Source organism: Cuculus canorus, chromosome 5, assembly GCF_017976375.1.
Source record: "Cuculus canorus isolate bCucCan1 chromosome 5, bCucCan1.pri, whole genome shotgun sequence".
Classification (NCBI taxonomy): Eukaryota; Metazoa; Chordata; class Aves; order Cuculiformes; family Cuculidae; genus Cuculus; species Cuculus canorus.
Genome location: NC_071405.1, coordinates 43642934 through 43663175, shown reverse-complemented (window position 1 = coordinate 43663175; position 20242 = coordinate 43642934). Strand labels below are relative to the sequence as shown.

Genomic DNA, 20242 nt, shown 5'->3' with positions numbered 1-20242 from the left:
AAAGGTTGGTTGGCAAAGTCCCATGGGAGACAGTCCTTCAGGGCAAGGGAGCCCACGAGGGCTGGGCGCTCTTAAAAAACGAAATCCCAGCAGCTCAACAGCAAGCCATCCCTGTGTTCCGGAAAAGGAGCTGGCAGGGCAAAAAGCCAGCTTGGTTGAGCAGGGAGATCTTGAGATGCATCAAAAAGAACACAGAATGTCTATGAGCTTTGGAGGAAGGGGCAGGCATCTTGGGTGGACTACAGGGAGGAAGTGAGATCGTGCAGGGAAAAAATCAGGAGGCCTAAGGCCCAACTAGAGATCAAATTGGCTAAATCTGTGAAAGATAATAAAAAAATCTTTCTACAAATACATTAACAAGAAAAGAAGGACTAGGGAGAATATTCAGTCCCTATTGGATGCAGAAGGAACAACAGTGACAGGGAATAAGGACAAGGCTGAGGTACTTAATGCCTTCTTTGCCTCGGTCTTTAATAGCAAGGAAAGTTGTTCCCTCTGTGTACAAACCCAGGAGTTAGAGGAGCAGATTGAGGCTCCCATGATCCAAGAGGAGGCGGTTAGAGACTTGCTTGCCCAGCTAGACACCCACAAGTCTATGGGGCCGGATGGGATCCACCCAAGAGTATTGAAGGAGCTGGCAGATGTCCTTTCAAAACCCCTTTCCATCATCTCCCAGTGGTCCTGGCTGACTGGGGAAGTTTCACTAGACTGGAGGCTGGCTGATGTTGTGCCCATCTACAAGAAGGGTTGCAGGGAGGATCCAGGGAACTACAGGCCGGTCAGTCTGACCTCAGTGCCAGGGAAAGTCATGGAACAGGTAATCTTGAGTGCTGTCATGAAGCACATGCAAGACAACTGGGTGATCAGGCCCAGTCAACATGGGTTTACAAAAGGCAGATCTTGCCAAACCAACCTGATCACCTTCTATGACAAAGTGACTCGACTACTGGATGGGGGAAAGTCTTCCTGGACTTCAGTAAAGCCTTTGACACAGTTTCTCACAGCATTCTGCTTCAGAAACTGTCAGCCTCTGGCCTGGACAGGCGCACACTTGCCTGGGTTGAAAACCGGTTGGATGGCCGGGCCCAGAGACTGGTAGTAAATGGAGTTAACTCCAGCTGGAGGCCAGTGACAAGCGGAGTTCCTCAGGGCTCGGTACTGGATCCAGCCCTGTTCAATGTCTTTATCAAAGACCTGGATGAAGGCATTGAGTGCACTCTCAGCAAGTTTGTGGATGACACTAAGCTGGGTGGAAGCGTGGATCTGCTGGAGGGTAGGGAGGCTCTGCAAAGGGATCTGAACAGGCTGGACCGCTGGGCCGAGGCCAATGGCATGAGGTTTAACAAGGCCAAATGCAGGGTGCTGCACTTGGGGCACAACAACCCTATGCAGCGCTACAGACTGGGGGAAGAGTGGCTGGAGAGCTGCCTGGGGGAGAAGGACCTGGGGGTGCTGGCTGACAGACAACTAAACATGAGCCAGCAGTGTGCCCAGGTGGCCAAGAAGGCCAATGGTATCTTGGCTTGTATGAGAAACGGTGTGACCAGCAGGTCCAGGGAGGTTATTCTCCCTCTGTACTCGGCACTGGTGAGGCTGCACTCTGAGTACTGTGTTCAGTTCTGGGCCCCTCACCACAAGAAGGATGTTGAGGCTCCGGAGCGTGTCCAGAGAAGAGCAGCAAAGCTGGTGAGGGGGCTGGGGAACGAGTCTTATGAGGAGCGGCTGAGAGGACTGGGGTTGTTTAGCCTGGAGAAGAGGAGGCTGAGGGGAGACCTTATTGCTCTCTGCAACTACCTGAAAGGAGGTTGTGGAGAGGAGGGAGCTGGCCTCTTCTCCCAAGTGACAGAGGACAGGACAAGGGGGAATGGCCTGAAGCTCCACCAGGGGAGGTTCAGGCTGGATATCAGAAAAAAATTTTTCACAGAAAGAGTCATTGGGCGCTGGAACAGGCTGCCCAGGGAGGTGGTCGAGTCGCCGTCCCTGCAGGTGTTTAAGGAACGTGTGGATGAAGTGCTTAGGGGCATGGTTTAGGGAGTGTTAGGAATGGTTGGACTCAATGATCCAGTGGGTCCTTTCCAATCTGGTGATTCTATGATTCTATGAAAAGCATAGTCCTATAAATATCAAAATCTTCTACTCCCTTCTAATTATCTGCTCAAAGCCTTTGGGGTATCTGTGTCCTTAAAACTCAATATGCTAATACAGTATAGGAATGTTGCTGGAAATTGTCTTCATATTTTAAGGCAAAAAAAATGTGAGAAAACATACATATTATTCTGTATTTCATATACTTAGACCAACCAAACGTAATTCAGAGGAAAACGTTTGAATTATTTTTATCAAATCCCTGCTCAGACTGTACGTATTACATCCTAGAAACTACATTTATTTCAAATACAATGGGTGCATTGTGAAGAGTGCTTCCCTCCTCCTTTCAAGTAAAAATGATCAGCAGCTTGAAGTCAGATCGACATAACTTAAAAGCACCAGTGAAAGCATAAGATGTGACTGTACTGTAACAGAATCTGCGATTTTAACATGGCATAATGCGTAGTGTAGCTCAAGAAAGATGCATCCTACAGCACAACATTTAGAAATTCATTCAAGGTTCCAGACAGGTTTGTATTCTTTGAAAAAGCCTTTAGCACCTCATCTCAATAGATGTCAGATTTTCCTTCAGCATTTTTTTCCTAATAAAGATAGGTAGAGTCTTACCGTTGTGGTGTTGAATAGTCATATGTCATGAGACTGAAGCCATCTATTGCTGAGGCCAATTGATCAAATTCTTTCTTTGTGAACATTCCTGGCTGGTTAGTCCTTTTAAAACAAAGCAAAACAAAAACAACAGGAAGAGAGAAATTACTACAATAATCTGGCTTATTCTCTCCTTCAGGTTTCATACTATTTGATCAGGTAAGAAAAACCTTTCATTCCAAGATGGCCAAAAAAAAGATATTTCAGTGCTGTTCTTAAAATAAATGCCCAAAAAAGAAAACCAAAAAAATATTCAACACTACTTATAAAGTGCTTATGTAGGAAGAATAAGACTTCCACAGCGTGCTTATCAAACAAGCATGGCAACAATAGTGATTGTAGGGCTGTGGCCTAATCAAATTGCCTTAGGTAGCTATCAACTGAACTTTAAAAGCTTGTACAAAACCTTTCATTGCTTGGTCTTTCAAAATGTTTCTGATACTTAGGAAACTAAGTTGTCTGAGCCATACTTAAATAAGTGGATGTTTACAGCTGTTGATACAAAGCATAAACCAAAGGCGTTTTTTTGTTAAACTCAAAAGGAGCAATAATTTTCTGCACTTCACAAATATCCTCTCACCAGTGAAAAACACTTTAGTTTCTACACATTCTCCTTCTAAAAAACTCCTAAAAAGCAGAAGGCCAGTACAACTGACTGCTTTTAGCAAAAGACTACACAAATCTCTTTTCTTTAGAAAAAAAGATGTTCATTTCTTCTTTTGAGAAGGAAGAAGAAATCCATTCCATGATCTTCTCTAGATAAAAGTCTAGTTATGTCTTCAGCATATCTTTGTATGTAATATGGAAAACAGTTGCTACTTCCCCCTTTTTTAGCTTATTCTTAATTTACAAAATCTAGTACTGGGTTAGTATGTACCTTAGCTTCATGGGTGAGGGGTGTATTTTTGACAGTTTTGGACTCATAGAGTCTACTTACTTCCTTCAAATCTTTAACTCAGGAACAATTAATGCACACAAGTTGCCTGAAAACACTAAGTCTGTTTCAAGGAGAATTCGTAACTTCAAACTAGCAACAAACACAGCAGAGTAGGGAACATAAGGAAGTCTTAATCATGTTGCAAAGATGGGACTGAACTAAAAAAGAGACGCTGCTGCCAGGAGAACCATGTTCTCAGCCGGAAGGCTCTGAAGCACATTAAGATGAGGCAGACAGGTGAAGAAATAGCATATTGTCCTAAACAGTCTGGGAGAGCAGGGTTAACAGGCAAAAATCATAAAAGAAAAGGGAAAAAAAATGGTGGTTTAACAGCTACAAGCTCTGTGGTGTGACACTTCAGAGGCAGACTTGTACAAAATTCCTCTAGAAAGTAGAGGGAGAGAGACTGAAGAATCTAGGCCTTCCCAGTAATATCAGAAACAACTACTTGATCTAGAAATTAGTAGGCAAGCCCTGCCTAGTCAAGATACACAGTAAAACCACTCATGTTCCATCCTAAATGTGAAAACCAAAAAGATGCTCAGTGACAGATGCAAGTAATAAACTGAAAAATCATTTATTTTGACCCTTATCACTTTTGGATCAGTGTGCAAATTCTCAATCCAACAATATGTTCCGAGTGGATCTCCAGAGCATAAAAGCATTCATTTATGGGTTTACAAGGACACTTTCTGTTCCATCACATTAGGAAAGAGGTTACAGAGTACAGGTTACAAAATACGGCAGAATAAATAATTTAACATGCCTATTATGTCATAAAGGAGCAAAGTATGAATTATATTTGCCAGTCAGGGCAATGAATGTGAGCAAAAATACATGGGATTATGTAGCCGTAATTTGTATGAAGCCTAGTGGTGCTCTGGATGTCTCAAGTTTTCAGAACCAGCAATATATTTGTCATATTAAGGAGAAAATTCTATCCCTTTCCTTCTGAGGTTTTACCAAATTAAAATAAAACTTCACTTCTGGAAAGTATTGCTGGAACTCAGTTTTTTTGATAGTTATCCGCTTGTCATTTACTGCAATTGCAAACTACAGTTGTTCTACAAGAATAAAAAATATGGAAGACGTCTTTGGAACAATGTCATGGCAACTTGGATGTCTAGGCAAAGCAATTCCCCAAGCTCTAGCAAAACACATTTTCAGTAAATTGGTTTTCGTTACTCATGAAGTGAAAAGCATAAAAAGTAATTATAATGTGTATTAGATATTAGGGCAAGTTTGATTGCTTTATAGATTAAGCTGGGTTAGTCCTTTAATGAAACCAGTACATGCGACTTGTCCTCTATGTATATTTTTCATATCTACTGTGAAGGAATAGGAAAAAACCATGAACTCCAACAACAACAACAAAAAACACACAAAAACCCATGCAGGTTAAAATGGATATTGTCATCATTTTCTCCAAATTAAGCTTGTAAGTGAACCCCTCAGCTACAAAGGAATGCCACTTGAGGAGCATGGGTGTACATTTCCAACTTGGAACAAACTCAGCAGCAATGAATACATGTTGTTCATTCATGGATAGGGTTAAAACATCACCACACTTCAACAGAAAGCACCACTTACTAGCTCAATCAGCAAAACCAGTCAATCCTGCTCTAGTCCAGCAGTTTGGGAAACTGTCCACTGGAGCAAAAACCAGTTTTTACTTGATTCATAACTTGAGAATAGTTCTGGTCAAGAGAACTGGCACTCAAGGATAAAAACTACATATTTTTCAACAGCTACTATGCTTCTCATATGAGGTTTCCCAACTATTCTGATATTTAAACGCAAACTAAACTCAAGGGAAGGTATGTTCTACTGACTATGTTGCTAAGAAAATCAGCACACAGAAAGTCAAAGACACATAATATGCAAAGTCCATGAGAATAAAAGTTTCCAAGTCTAACACAAAAGCCTGTCATTCCTATATGCCTTGAATACCATCTCCAAAACATTCAGAAACTTCATCACCATCTATCAGCACTGCACAAGATACACAGCAAAGACTTATTAGTAAAGTATTATTAAATTATCAGGTGACTAAAACCTTGGTGATTTTATATGCTTGCTATCAACATCACAAACATGAAGAAGCAGAAGTCAGGTGTATGAAGATGAATAACAGGAAAAGCAAATTATTTAATATACCTAAAAAGTCTCTTTGCATGGAATTAACCCTGACCTCTGAACTACTTAATTGGCTTTATCTTTGAGTTCATCATAAGACACAGTTCAAACATTAAATCCCATTTGAAGTCTAACAAATCTACTTGTTAAAAGTGTGAACACTGAATAGACATCTGCTCTTTCAAGAATCTGCTCCTACTGGCCTAAAAATATACTGAAATTATGCAACATGCACTACAAATATGAAACAATTTGGATTCAAGAAGTAAAGTTAAGCAGAAAATGGTATTCTTTTTTTGTTAGCTTACACTAAATCCTTTTTATTGCTCTTCTAAGAGCTAGAGACTTCATCTGATATTTGCATTTGTATTTTTTTTTATCTCAATACCTTGAAAAAATGTTATTCAATTTCCTTAACATTCTGCTTGAATGCATTAGTGTCCTTGCATGACTCTTACATCATTGTTCAATACAGTTAAGTCTGAAACTTATTAAATACTAGCAAAAAACCCAACTACACAGCTTTGGGAACTGTCATCTAATCTCAGCCAAATTTACATCTAAATGGATTACAAAAGTTGCTCCACAAGGAGAAATTCACTGCAGAGATTAAATTTATGGCACTTTAACTGCAGTAAAAAACACCTGTGATACTATATATGTACAACAAATCATTCATTTCAGCTGAGGTCTCAATGTAAAGTCCATCACAATGCATATAGTACATTATCCTGGATCTTGGATGACAGCAGGCTCAGTATGAGTCAGTGGCATGTCCTGGCAGTCAAGAGGACAAACTGCATTTGGAGGTGCATAAAACACAGTATAACCAGCCAGTCAAAAGAGGTGATTATCATAGAATCATAGAATAGAATCACCAGGTTGGAAAGGACCCACTGGATCATTGAGTCCAACCATTCCTAACACTCCCTAAACCATGTCCCTAAGCACTTCATCCACACGTTCCTTAAACACCTGCAGGGAAGGCGACTCGACCACCTCCCTGGGCAGCCTGTTCCAGTGCCCGATGACTCTTTCTGTGAAAAATTTTTTTCTGATATCCAGCCTGAACCTCCCCTGGTGGAGCTTCAGGCCATTCCCCCTTGTCCTGTCCTCTGTCACTTGGGAGAAGAGGCCAGCTCCCTCCTCTCCACAACCTCCTTTCAGGTAGTTGCAGAGAGCAATAAGGTCTCCCCTCAGCCTCCTCTTCTCCAGGCTAAACAACCCCAGCTCTCAAAGCCGCTCCTCATAAGACTCGTTCTCCAGCCCCCTCACCAGCTTCACTGATCTTCTCTGGACGCGTTCCAGAGCCTCAACATCCTTCTTGTGGTGAGGGGCCCAGAACTGAACACAGTACTCAAGGTGCAGCCTCACCAGTGCCGAGTACAGAGGGAGAATAACCTCCCTGGACCTGCTGGTGACCCCGTTTCTGATACAAGCTAAGATACCATTGGCCTTCTTGGCCACCTGGGCACACTGCTGGCTCATGTTCAGTCGGCTGTCAACCATTACCCACCCCCAGGTCCTTCTCCTCCAGGCAGCTCTCCAGCCACTCTTCCCCCAGTCTGTAGCGCTGCATAGGGTTGTTGTGCCCCAAGTGCAGCACCCTGCATTTGGCCTTGTTAAACCTCATGCCATTGGCCTCGGCCCAGCGGTCCAGCCTGTTCAGATCCCTTTGCAGAGCTTCCCTACCCTCCAGCAGATCCACGCTTCCACCCAGCTTAGTGCCATCCACAAACTTGCTGAGAGTGCACTCAATGCCTTCATCCAGGTCTTTGATAAAGACATTGAACAGGGCTGGATCCAGTACCGAGCCCTGAGGAACTCCGCTTGTCACTTGCCTCCAGCTGGAGTTAAATCCATTTACTACCAGTCTCTGGGCCCGGCCATCCAACCGGTTTTCAACCCAGGCGAGTGTGCGCCTGTCCAGGCCAGAGGCTGACAGTTTCTGAAGCAGAATGCTGTGAGAAACTGTGTCAAAGGCTTTACTGAAGTCCAGGAAGACTTTCCCCCATCCAGTAGTCGAGTCACTTTGTCATAGAAGGTGATCAGGTTGGTTTGGCAAGATCTGCCTTTTGTAAACCCATGTTGACTGGGCCTGATCACCCAGTTGTCTTGCATGTGCTTCATGACAGCACTCAAGATTACCTGTTCCATGACTTTCCCTGGCACTGAGGTCAGACTGACCGGCCTGTAGTTCCCTGGATCCTCCCTGCAACCCTTCTTGTAGATGGGCACAACATCAGCCAGCCTCCAGTCCAGTGGAACTTCCCCAGTCAGCCAGGACCACTGGGAGATGACGGAAAGGGGTTTTGAAAGGACATCTGCCAGCTCCTTCAATACTCTTGGGTGGATCCCATCCGGCCCCATAGACTTGTGGGTGTCTAGCTGGGCAAGCAAGTCTCTAACCGCCTCCTCTTGGATCATGGGAGCCTCAATCTGCTCCTCTAACTCCTGGGTTTGTACACAGAGGGAACAACTTTCCTTGCTATTAAAGACCGAGGCAAAGAAGGCATTAAGTACCTCAGCCTTGTCCTTATTCCCTGTCACTGTTGTTCCTTCTGCATCCAATAGGGACTGAATATTCTCCCTAGTCCTTCTTTTCTTGTTAATGTATTTGTAGAAAGATTTTTTTTTATCTTTCATAGATTTAGCCAATTTGAATGTACCCTCAGCAAGTGTGCAGATGACATTAAACTGGGAGGAACTGTCGATCTGCTTGAGGGTAGGCAAGCTTTACAGAGGGATCTGATCAATGAGCTAAGACTAGTGGGATGAGACTTAACAAGGCCAAGTGCCAGGTCCTGCGCTCTGGGACACAATAACCCTGTGCAGCACTATAGGCTTGGGGAATAGTGGCTACAAAGCTGCCTGGCAGAGAAGGAACTGCAGGTGTTGGTTGACAGCTGACTGAACATGAGTCAGCAGTGTGCGTGTGTGGCCAAGAAGGCCAATGGCATCTTGATCTGTATCAGAAAGAGCGTGGCCAGCAGAACAGGGAAGTGATTCTGCCCCTGTACTGAGCACTGGTGAGGCTGCACCTTGAATCCGAGCTTCAGTTTCAGGCCCCTCACTACAAGAAAGACATTGAGGTCCTCGAGTATGTCCAGAGAAGAGCAACAAAGCTGGTGAAGGGACTGGAGAACAAGTCTTACGAGGAGTGGCTGAAGGAAATGGGGTTGTTTAGCCTGGAGAAGAGGAGGCTGAGGGCAGGCCCTCCCTACAACTACTTAAGAGAAGGTTGCAGAAAGGTGGGTATTGGTCTCTTCTCCCAAGTGATATGTGATAACACAAGAAAGAATGGCCTTCGGTTGCACCACGGGAAGTTTCGACTGGACATTTGGAAAAATTTCTTCACAGAAAAGGGCTATTAAACAATGGAACAGGCTGCCCTGGGAGGTGGTTGAGTCCCTGGAAGTATTTAAAAGACAGGTAGATGAAGTGCTTAGGTATATGATTTAGTAGTGGACAGGTACAGTTGGACTCAATATACTCTACACTCTCAATTACTTCTTGTCTTACTATGATTACGCTCAAAATGAAATAAGATAAGGAAAATAAGGTCTTGTAACTGACTGCTATTCCCTGAAAGTCTGAACTGCATTCTTATTACCTTACCTTCTTCCTCCCTCCAAAGAGGAGTTTGTTGTATCCTTATGTCTTTGAATAGTCCTCTATAACAGAAAACTGATTGATTTTCTGTTTCCCATATATATGCATTTCAGAAGTAGTCTTCTCAGTAAGGACTTAATTTTCTTATTGTTTATAATTTTGTTTTCTCTGTAAAGCAACGGTTTGCTAATCTTCCCTTCTTCCATCTTTCTTCACCATCAGCTATTATTGCCTGTCATAGCTCCTTGCAGTTAGCCGCACTAAAGTATAACACTATTGCATTTTATGAAAACAGACCACTGAATTCAGTTAATGCAGAATCACTCAATAAAAATTCACCACTTCCTCCTGCATCCAGTCTGCCCTACAGCAAATAGGGCAAAGAGCTAAAGTCTGTACCCTGTGCATCACAGAATTATAGGCATTGATCATGAAGTAGTTAAATGCATAAACAAGCTAAAATCTGAAACCTTCTTTTCAGGAAAAATCCTATGGCAGTTTTGTAACTACCCTATCTCTTCTTAGGTTCTCCAAAATGGAAAGGAAAACAGCTCCATGAATTAATTTTTCACGATCAGTATTTAGAAAACAGTTCTCTGTGGATCCTCGTTTCCATGGATGTTTTGCAATTAGATTCCTCCATGTCTTATACATCTTCATCTGTACAGCTGCCTATTTTCATTAAATGGCAGGGACTTCACTATTAAAACTCTATGTTGATATTGTTTGAAACTCATCAAATGCTAAAAATCCAACTGTGGGGAGATGAAGAATGGAAGAGAGAAAGCTTACAGACACCTTGTTTCCTCAAAAATCATGCTAAAAATAGAATTAAGTTCTGTCTGCAATAATATTGGATGAAGCAGGCAAGTCAACAACATGACCTTGACATGATACTGCTATTCAAAACCACAAACAATAATTACAGATATAATCCTTGCTGTCAAAAAAAGAACGTGAGGTTAAATCAGAGCTTAAATGTCAGTTAAATAAGAGCTTAGACACAGTTAAATCAGCTTAGCTGATTTTGTGGCCTACAAGCCCAGATCAATATGACAAATTAGAGTGCACATGGCAAAATAAAAAATGTTAGTCCATTGAACCATAACGTTGAGGTCAGTCCACTGCAGGAGAAACAAATTACACAAATTCCAAGTCAGTATAAATTTCTTCTTTTTTTTTTATTTGATCTGAACAGGAGCCCCATTCCTCTTAAAATAGAAATAAATATCAAACTGAACAGCAACTCCATAAAATCAGTGCAATCATCACTGCTCACATATACTCTTCCAGCCACAGTTTTTCATCTGGTTCTACCCTTAGAATGCTTTCCCAGCTCCACACACTACAAGTGTTAGGACAGACAGAGGTAGAGACAAAAGCAGGAGGTTTCCTCCTCTCCCAAGTAATCTCCCCATAATCACATTTTGATCATGTAATATGAAAGATTACTTTATTGTTAATGAATAAGTCACAGAAACATCATCCCCAAAAAAATTATGAAAGAACCAGAAAATGAAAAAATAGGAATTTTAATGGAACCGTGACAATTTAGTAGTTCATTTCGAATGAATTGGAACAGCCTAAATATCCCAAGATAATTGAGCTAGGCATTAGGGAGATCCTTTAAATGGTGCAGGTAGTTTAGGAACATTGTAATAACATTCATTCATGCAAGATTTTAAGAGCTTGTTAAATAAAATTCTATCATAAGTCACATAGCTATAGTTTATTTTGCCTCCAATACTATTCTCTACTATTCAGTACAACACCTTAAATTCAGATATAAAAACCTGCAACCCTACTTGTGCGCTGTCTTTGGCTGCAACACTCATTTCATTATACGAATGATAAAATTCAGATGCCTTCAAAGAGCATAAGACCTGTCTGTTAGATGTCCACAGAAAACAATATCGCAATTTAAAATTTAAAAAATACAAAAAAATCTCATACCAAGTGCATCCTAAAATCACAAACCTGACTTTCTCTGATTTTATTAGCATTACTGACCACATTCAACTTTTCTTAATGGCAAGAATCTCTTTAAAAAAATCTCAGATGAGATTAGGGTAGGCATTTAAAAACAACAAAACCTAGCCAGTTTGACAAGAGAGAAAACTGTAACCAAATACCACAGATTGACAATACAAAAGAGCTGGGAGTGGTTACTTCACACAATATGAGTGCTTCATATCACTAGGGGACTGTAAATGATAACAGAATGACAAGTAAAAACTTGCTGTATTTTTACCAGGAACCAAAATTGTATTTATGTACCAAATGAAATTTTTGCAGAACATTGAGGGCTGGCACCCTTCCTTAATACACATATCCCATCCCAGCTGTTGCTTTTGCAGTTCTTGCACTCCGTACAGGGAGAAACATGAGATCTGTTCCTGTCATGCAGTAGCCTACACAGTTTTCATGAAGCCAAACTAATTACCTGTGGCCCATCTGGTTTAAACAAGTAACAGAAGTCAAGAAGGAGAAATACACTAACAATACTATGTCCTGAAAACAAAGCATGAAATCCCAGCAGACACCCAGGGACAAATGAGCCTGAAAACTGCTGTCCTCAGAACTGAGGCATGCTGGCAGACCAGTTTGTACTTCTTACACCATAGTCTTCAAGTGACTTAAAAATTTTTATTTGCGACTCTTGAGCCAACATAAGAAATTCATCTGTTTGATAAAAAACAGATAATATGAATGCCAAAGAAGAAAGTTCTTTCAAAGCATGAAAATGTTCTAAATCTGTATTTACTGTTTCAATTTTTGGGGAGGCTAACCGCTCTCCTTTAATGCTTCTGTTATTTTGCTTTAGCCTCTTCAGAGGAGTCATTTAAGCAAGATTATGCATAAATGAACATCCACTATGTCACCATTTGGTTCTCCTAATTTCCCAACTATTTTAATGCCTTTCATGCCAGGGCTTAATGCCCAGGCAAGCCATGTTCCAATAGCAGAACATCACGCAAAACAAGCTTGTACCCTGGAGCATACGAGCCTATTAAAAACTTTAACACACCAAATGCAGGCTTATTTCCTCCTTGCAACTTCACACTGAAACTTACACAGCAATTGCTTTACAGCAGCTGGCTCAGAACTGGTAGAGATACAAGTGCCAGACATGGCGACAAATATATTCCACTCTTTCTTCTTTTTGACTGTTGTTAGTTGACCTACTAATTATTTTATTGATTCTCCCTAGTGGGAATTCAAAAACGTATGTGTACACCTGCTTCGGCACATGTCAGTGCAGTAAGATCTTGGCTGCACTAATTTTATAAAGTAAGGCATAGTCTTTGAAAAGCCACTTCTAAGAATAGATTTGTCCCTCTCAAATCCTTTCTGAATCTATCCAAAATGCATAGAACCTTTCATAGCTGAGTGAGAACCACGCTGTACTGAGCTGGCACCCAACAAACAGCAGTAAAACCAGGAAAGTCATCGGCAAGGGAAACAGATGCAGTTTAGAGCAGTTAACAAGCATCCAGACTTACTGTAGCTAACAGAACTCAGTTTGAAAAGAGAGAGAACTGGCAGACCTATACTTTAAGCCTTTATACAGGGAAGAAACAGAACTCATGAATCCAACAGCATGACTCTAAGCATGATTCAATAGCATTACTAGAATTTGAAGTTATTAAACTTTCTCCAGTAACTGTTACTCAGAAGTAGTCTGTAGCCATTTCCTGCTCAGTTTTCCTGCTATTTCTGCTATTGTAATATAAACTCTTATCCCAACCTGTATCTTGTGATCCAAGATACATATCCAGACATATTTTACAGGTTCTATAACATACAATGAAAACTATCATACCAGTCAGCTAGTCTAGAGAGTCCACTTAAGAGTAATGGCTATGCTTTCTTGAGTGCTGAATTTTATGCACAGAGCCGATTTCAAAATCTTGTGATATGTAACTGTACTCTCCATATTCCTGACAATGCCTTTTAGTCAGGACACTCACAGAAAGATTGATGACTACAGGAATGATCTAACGTTATTATCAACTAGGCACAAGAAACAGGACATCGTGCATAGTTATAGTTTTCAGATTTTCCTTCCCAAGTCCCATTTTCTGTATATTGCTTGCCCAAAGAGATTGTCTTCCAGCATTGAATTTCTTTATTAGCAACTGCAAACATGGAAGAGCATATTTGGTATATACACTAGCTAACTCTACAATGAATAGACAATGATCATTTTTAGAATTGCTTGCTTTTATATGACCCCAATTGTCAAACTGGAAGAAAAAGTAAGAAAGATAATCAGACATGTAGAAAGATCAGAAAAGTGTAGCAAGAGTATTCCAAGAAAATAAGATTATTATGGCCAGGTCGCACCACCACACAGTACAAATTTAAAAGTAGGGACAAGCTATTTGCCCTGCTGCCAATCTTTCTCAAGAGGAAGGGTAGCAAAACTAAGCTGATCTCCGCTGCTGCTGCTGCACAGCAGTAATGAAGACCAGATAGATTCTGCTGATTTTCACTGAAAGTAGCTCTGGAAAGAAAGAGCTGAAGCTATTTAAGAGAGTCCTTCACATCTGCAATGCTTTTGGAGCAAGAATAAAGAATAAGTTGAGTAGCTAAAATCTTCATTGTGGAGAACGGGAATTTTAGAGGTAGAAAATATTGATGGTACATACCTAGAGAAGCTTTAATTAACAGGGAAAGAGGCTGGAGATTATTTTTACATATTGAAATATAAACATCCAAAGTTAGGGATGCTTGTTGTACTTTGTATGAAGAGCATACATTATGTTTGAATATCTGAAAAGTGTCTTGGATTCCTGCTGATTTCAAATGAAAGCTGCTGCACTACCGCTGTGCATCTCAAAAAGCCAATAAAGACGGACAAATTTGATACAGATTATTCAACAAGACTGCAGCAGCTTTACCATGCTCTTTTCAAAGTCTAAAATCTAAAAAAGTGAAAAACGAAAGATATGCTCAACCACAGATTTAACTGCAAGGGTTTCACTATCGAGTAACACACTGCTAGCAAGACTGCTGCATAGCAGAGAAGCATTTTGCAAACTCTCTAAAGAACAAACAGCATAACAAAGGTACCAACAACTTGAACTCTAGCAAGAACATTTTAAAATGATAAATCACTTCAAAATGCTGAGGGGTGTCCATCCCTCAAATCCACTGTTATGTATGTTACTTACAGCATACAGATTCTAGGATCTTCCCTAATACCAAGGTGATGTGTAAAACATACAGTGAGGCTTATGAGACAACTGATTCCAACAACAAATGAAAAACACAAAGAAACATCCACCTATTCTGAACAGTCAAGTAGTGGCCTATAGGTAGAAAATCCTGTTACATAAGTGCATCTTCATAAACAGTAGTGATACCAGAAAAAACTACCCAACTTCTGCAGAAAAGTTTTTTCTCCACTTTCTACTCCATCATAACAACTGTTTTTAACAGGATAATGCCCTGTTTTTCTGGAAATAGAATCTCTACCTTCCCAAAGAAATGATTAGTATGCAGTATATCCTAACCTTTACATTCTCCTGGAAGAATTTCAGCTCTTTGTTTTGGGAGCACACTAAATATGTGTCCAGATTACTATCAATCTTGGAATAATTCTGCCTAAACAGCATGACACTAAAAACACTGTTAACTGCCACTCCCAGGAATCGCTTAAAAGAAGCTAGGTTATCTCCATATATTCATACCTCACTATAGCAAACTTCACAGTTCAGAAGAATGAAGAATGGTGTTTCAAAGCTACCAAACAGGACAGCTAGTCTTTTCATTACAAAAACATAGTAATATACAATCAGTCTTGTGTACCCTCCACCCCCACTACAACAAAACCAAAGTAAACCCAGTACAGAACAGTACCATACAGAATGTTTTGTCATAGGCATGTTTTGTCAATTTTAGACAACTCGTGAGAATTCACATAAGGTTACAAATTTAACAGAATGAGTCTATTCAATGTTTTATACATTATTTTGGAAATGTTTACCTATGATTTTAATTCTCTGAGGCTAAATGCAAGCCTATAAAGTGTAAACTTAACAACAGAAAGCAAAAATCTAACTTACAAGTATCGTCAGCTCTCTCCACTCCTTTGCCCCACCCACCCTTTTCTAAATCACAACTAAAAGAAAAAACTTCTCTAGATTTTTAGCTTACCAAAAACTTTTGTATGAAGACTTAACAAAGAAAGCCTTCAGAAGTACCTACTAAAAAAATTATTAAAACTAGTTTGAGTCTTAGGTGTATCCCCTGCACAAGGAGCTGCCCACAGCTCTTCAACAGAAACAGGAGGAAGATGTATTTGTGAATGCTTGCATTGCTCCTGCTTCACAACAGAGCATATTCTTTTTCTTCTTTCTCCCACTGGCTTAACTCAGCTTTCTCGCACTCTTCTGCCAAGCAGGCATTTGTAGAGTATTAATTCTGCCACCCGAAGAAATTAGTAAATGTGCCCTTCTCCCTTTGCTCCTGACAGAGCTGTGCATCACCTGCCACCTACACATGTCTCATGAAGTTCAAAACGCATATGAAGATTCCAAAATTTTCCTAGGTGTTCCTACAGTGTTTTGCCATCCAACATTATTCATTTTTTGAGTGCTCAAACTAAGATTTCTAAGATTATTTTTAACCTTTTCTTCCAAGCTGATGTAAAGATCAATATAGTAACATTACTTATACAGCCCCTGATGACATATTTGGAAGACTTAGCATCTCCTGACACTTTCCTCCTCTTTTTAATATCCTAAACACAGTTCTTTAAACTTTCCTCAGAGGAGACATTATCTACACTTCCAGCCATTTCTCTTGTTTTCCCATAAACACATTTTTCTACATGGTCCTAGAGACAAAGTACCCCAGACTCAGTTTTTCATGAGACCTGCCTAGCACTGAGAGTAGAATAATGACCTTTTGTCACCCTGAAAACTCACTGCCAGTCATCTCCAAATGAAAAGTGTCCTTCTCCCTACATCTCACAGCACTGTTGCCTTGGCATTTTGAAACTGCCTGATCCTCTTCCAAGGCAGGTCTGCCCAGAAAGTTTCCATGCATTTCCATGTTTCACCTTGCCCTGCTCAGAACAGTATTTTATATCCATCTTTATCTAATCTTGTGGCATTAATGCCAGGTAATTTTTAACATTTCAGGAATAACTTCAAGAACTGATCACCTCCTGTTAAATGGTTACTTACCACTAACGTATCATTCATGAACTTAAAACAGTAAGGCTGGTGGACTGCTTTTAGGAAAATGCTTTAGGTCACTTTCATATGACATATATTGCCCTATCACTTTGCCTCAGATTATACTGATGTCCAGCAGCCTCTGAAGAGGATCATCAAAGGTTGATTTTTATACTGCATATACAACAGGTCTGATGTATTCAGAATATATTAGAATTGCTAGGCACGTGCCACACAGTTGATCTTTGCTGTCCTATACATTCTGCTCTATACCACATGGACACATACTTCTTGCTGGAAACTACAGAGGAATCATATATTAAAGAAGATGTAGGAGATTTAATGATGGTGCAGAGACGAATGATCCAAGGTCTAGAAAATATGACCCATACTAAAAACATTAACAGACTTTCATTTATTTATTCTATACAAGGTTTGCTGATGACTCCCACCCGAAATGTCATCCCAGACTGACAGTTGCACATCTGCAGAGCAGACTATTTTTAAGCAAGCTGGCACTTTCATCAAAATGATACTGAGAGCCTTTGTTTTAGAGATGAGGAACCAACTTCATATTTCCACTAATGCTTCCCAGTCCTTCTGCTAGATGTGAAACTGTGAGGTTAAGCGCACCTTTTATGGGAGACAAATAAGCTTGTTTTGAATTTAAATACTACTCTGACAGATACTATCAAAAACTCGTGAGGAGATAAGATTTTTTTCTAGCTAAAATGTATGCAATTTACTAGTAGTAGTCTTGTGAGAACTTCATGACAACAGTGACAGCTCCAATGATTTGTCTACAACATGCTTCCTTCCTCCTAACAATCCCGAACAACATGTCCCATAAAATCAAATGAAAACATGCTGCTCAATGACCTCTGTTTTATACTAGTAAGCATGTTATCAAGACACAGGCAAGAAAAGCAGCTATTTTGCATACTATCACTTAAATCAAAGACCAATGTCCGATATACAGCTAATATTATTATGCTAGACGATAAAAATACTATAGTATAAAGCTGCCTAGTGTTACCTGGAGCTTCTTACACAATTGAAACAATCTACTTTTAAAACTGTCTTCCATGCATCCTAATTATGGTTAATACTTATGACTCCAAAGTTTTGGAAGTTTCAAGCAGATTTGTTTTCCAGAAATGCAGCAGGCTTTCCATCTGTAATCCTAACACTCCTAGCAGTGACAAAATAACTAATGTTTTTTGTAGCTTCATTTTATACTCAGGGTATGACAAAACAAGCTCTTAGTATCTTAAATGTGATCTTCCTTATAAAAGACTCCCAAAGAGTTCTCAATGGCATATCAAATTAAGTCAAGGTATTTCACTTGTTTACTTGAGATTTTACTTTTTCTCATTTACAGATTCCATACAACTTCAACGGATAAATAATCATCTGTTATTCAAGGAGCAGCTGCTGTCTTGTAACCTAAAGGCAGGTGTTTTAAAGGGCTATCCATCACACAAGACAAACTGCTTGGTGCATATCCTAACCATCAAAATGCAAGTAAAGAGTGCAGTGCTATATTATGAACTAACACAGCCAATGCCATTTTTTTGTTGCTACTTTGTGCAAAGGATTTTACTTCAGGGCACAATAAAAGTCCAAGAAAAGTGACTACTAGCTATTAATAAATACGGAGTTATTTAACGCTGTGTTTAGTAAAACTAATGGCTTTTAATGACTTAGTGTATACCAAGCTGATCTTTAACACAGTTACAGTATACGTCTATGGTCTATAATAAACCACCAATGCCAGAAAGGCCATGGTTATGCAACCATGGCTAGATTGAGAATCCTCGTGAAGACACCATCCTATCTACAGCTCCTCAGAGCATTTTTTCTGCTTTTGCTCATTCTCAGGACAGCAGGAAACAGGAGTATCGCTGACGCTCTTTCGAATGACAGCATATCTAAATAAACTTAAGATGCTCTTTCTGATGATAGCACAACTAAATAAACTTTAGAATTTTCTTTACTCATTATTTGTTTCACAATAACTGGGAAACACCACAAATGAAATGGTTGCTGAACCTGGACAAAATATGTAATAACCTAGTTGGATTAAATTTAACTTACTAGCAGACAGGAAAGTTACTGTTCTAATTCAGACTCACTTTTTACCTTTGAAAAAGTATCGCTAGCATACTATAATGCATGTAAGTATAGAGAAACAAATACAATAACCAACTCAGTTCCTGTGATTTACAGGCTTAAAAGAACATGTGCAACCAAATTTCAAGTCCCATTTGCCATCTTTTTTTTTTTTTCAATAGCGCAGTTAAACATAAAGGTAGTTCACCCCAGTACAGATATCCTATTCAGAATATATGAGGCTTGTGGTATCAGTATAAAAACACCTACACAGCTTGCACCACTATAACTTCTGCAGTACAATGACCACTGAAGTGCAAAATTTAGTCAGGAATTTAACTTAGCCGAGGATTAGTCAGCACAAACGGAATTACCCGCTATCTTCAATGGGCAGAATGTGCCTGGCTACCCATTGCCATTTCAGGTGTGGTACTCTTCATACATGCATCCATATTCACAGAAGTTACACTAACATTTGGAGACAATTAATTGAAAGACGGGCTGGAAGTCTTCAAACCATATGCTCTAGCAAGCATTTACATAGTACAGCAATCCTGGCACCTCTCTTCAGACATATACAACCACAAGTCTCCCATCCCAAAGGTGAGTCACAGTAAAACACACACTTCTTAGAGGATAGCTTTGGCTCCTGCTGTTCCTCTCTCTGGCAAATCACTTATGTTTGCAGGAAAATCATGCAATTCCTGGACATCGGGTGGATGGAAATACTTACTACCTCAGTTTGTGTTTGTCACCATGGTAGGTAGCTCTACATGCACTCTCTGTGACAGCAAAGATTGCATAAGAGATTCTTGCCTCTCTGTCAGCCTCCACACACATTCCCACTCTTTGATTATGCCAGTGCAACTGTCTCTGGACAACACTGTAAACAGATACGTGAAAAATGCTGTAAAGGAATACATAAAATCCTGGATTTACAAAAAAAAAAAATGGTTTTCAAGCAAAGTTTTCTTTTATCCCAGGGCATTTCATTAACAAACCAAAAACCAAAGGCTCCCCAGATCCTTCAGTTATGAAAGCAAGCTTCAGCTAGAGGATCAGTCTCGCTTAGTTCCTCCTTGCAAGAGCTGGATTAGAGAAGTTAAACAGATGACCCAATGCTTCCTTCCTGCATCATACACTTGATCTCATGTGCAAAGTTGCATTTTTCAGACTGTTTTTCCCTAAGCAAACCAGTATTTTTAGCTCTTAAAAGTGTCTTCCTTCAGATGGCATTTGCTGCCAGACTGCTTTGATCTTAATGCATATCAAAGGAGACTAAATTACAAATTCCTAAATAAAGTGCTTACATTTAACTATGCTCTCTTTTTAACATTTAATCAGGGTAAAACACAAAAGGACCAGTATTCCACTTGCTAATATCCCAGCTGGTTAGGGTATTCCACATACAGCTCATGTCTCCTTTATCAGTCTTTTGCAGCTGCTCAACTCTAAAATACTATTTGATTTTTAATGGTACTTATTTCCATGCCTTTTGCTGTAT

At 40.1% G+C, this 20242-nt stretch overlaps 1 protein-coding gene across 3 annotated transcripts in view; it reads right to left on the bottom strand.

Annotated features, from left to right (window-relative positions):
• The window catches only part of CHID1 (chitinase domain containing 1), a 139992-nt gene that overhangs the window by 94688 nt on the left and 25062 nt on the right, over nucleotides 1-20242 (bottom strand). For all 3 annotated transcript variants that reach the window (XM_054068301.1, XM_054068303.1, XM_054068304.1), the window contains one exon: nucleotides 2716-2817. In XM_054068301.1, the coding sequence (XP_053924276.1) occupies nucleotides 2716-2817 (102 nt within the window). The remainder of the gene's footprint in view (nucleotides 1-2715; nucleotides 2818-20242) is intronic.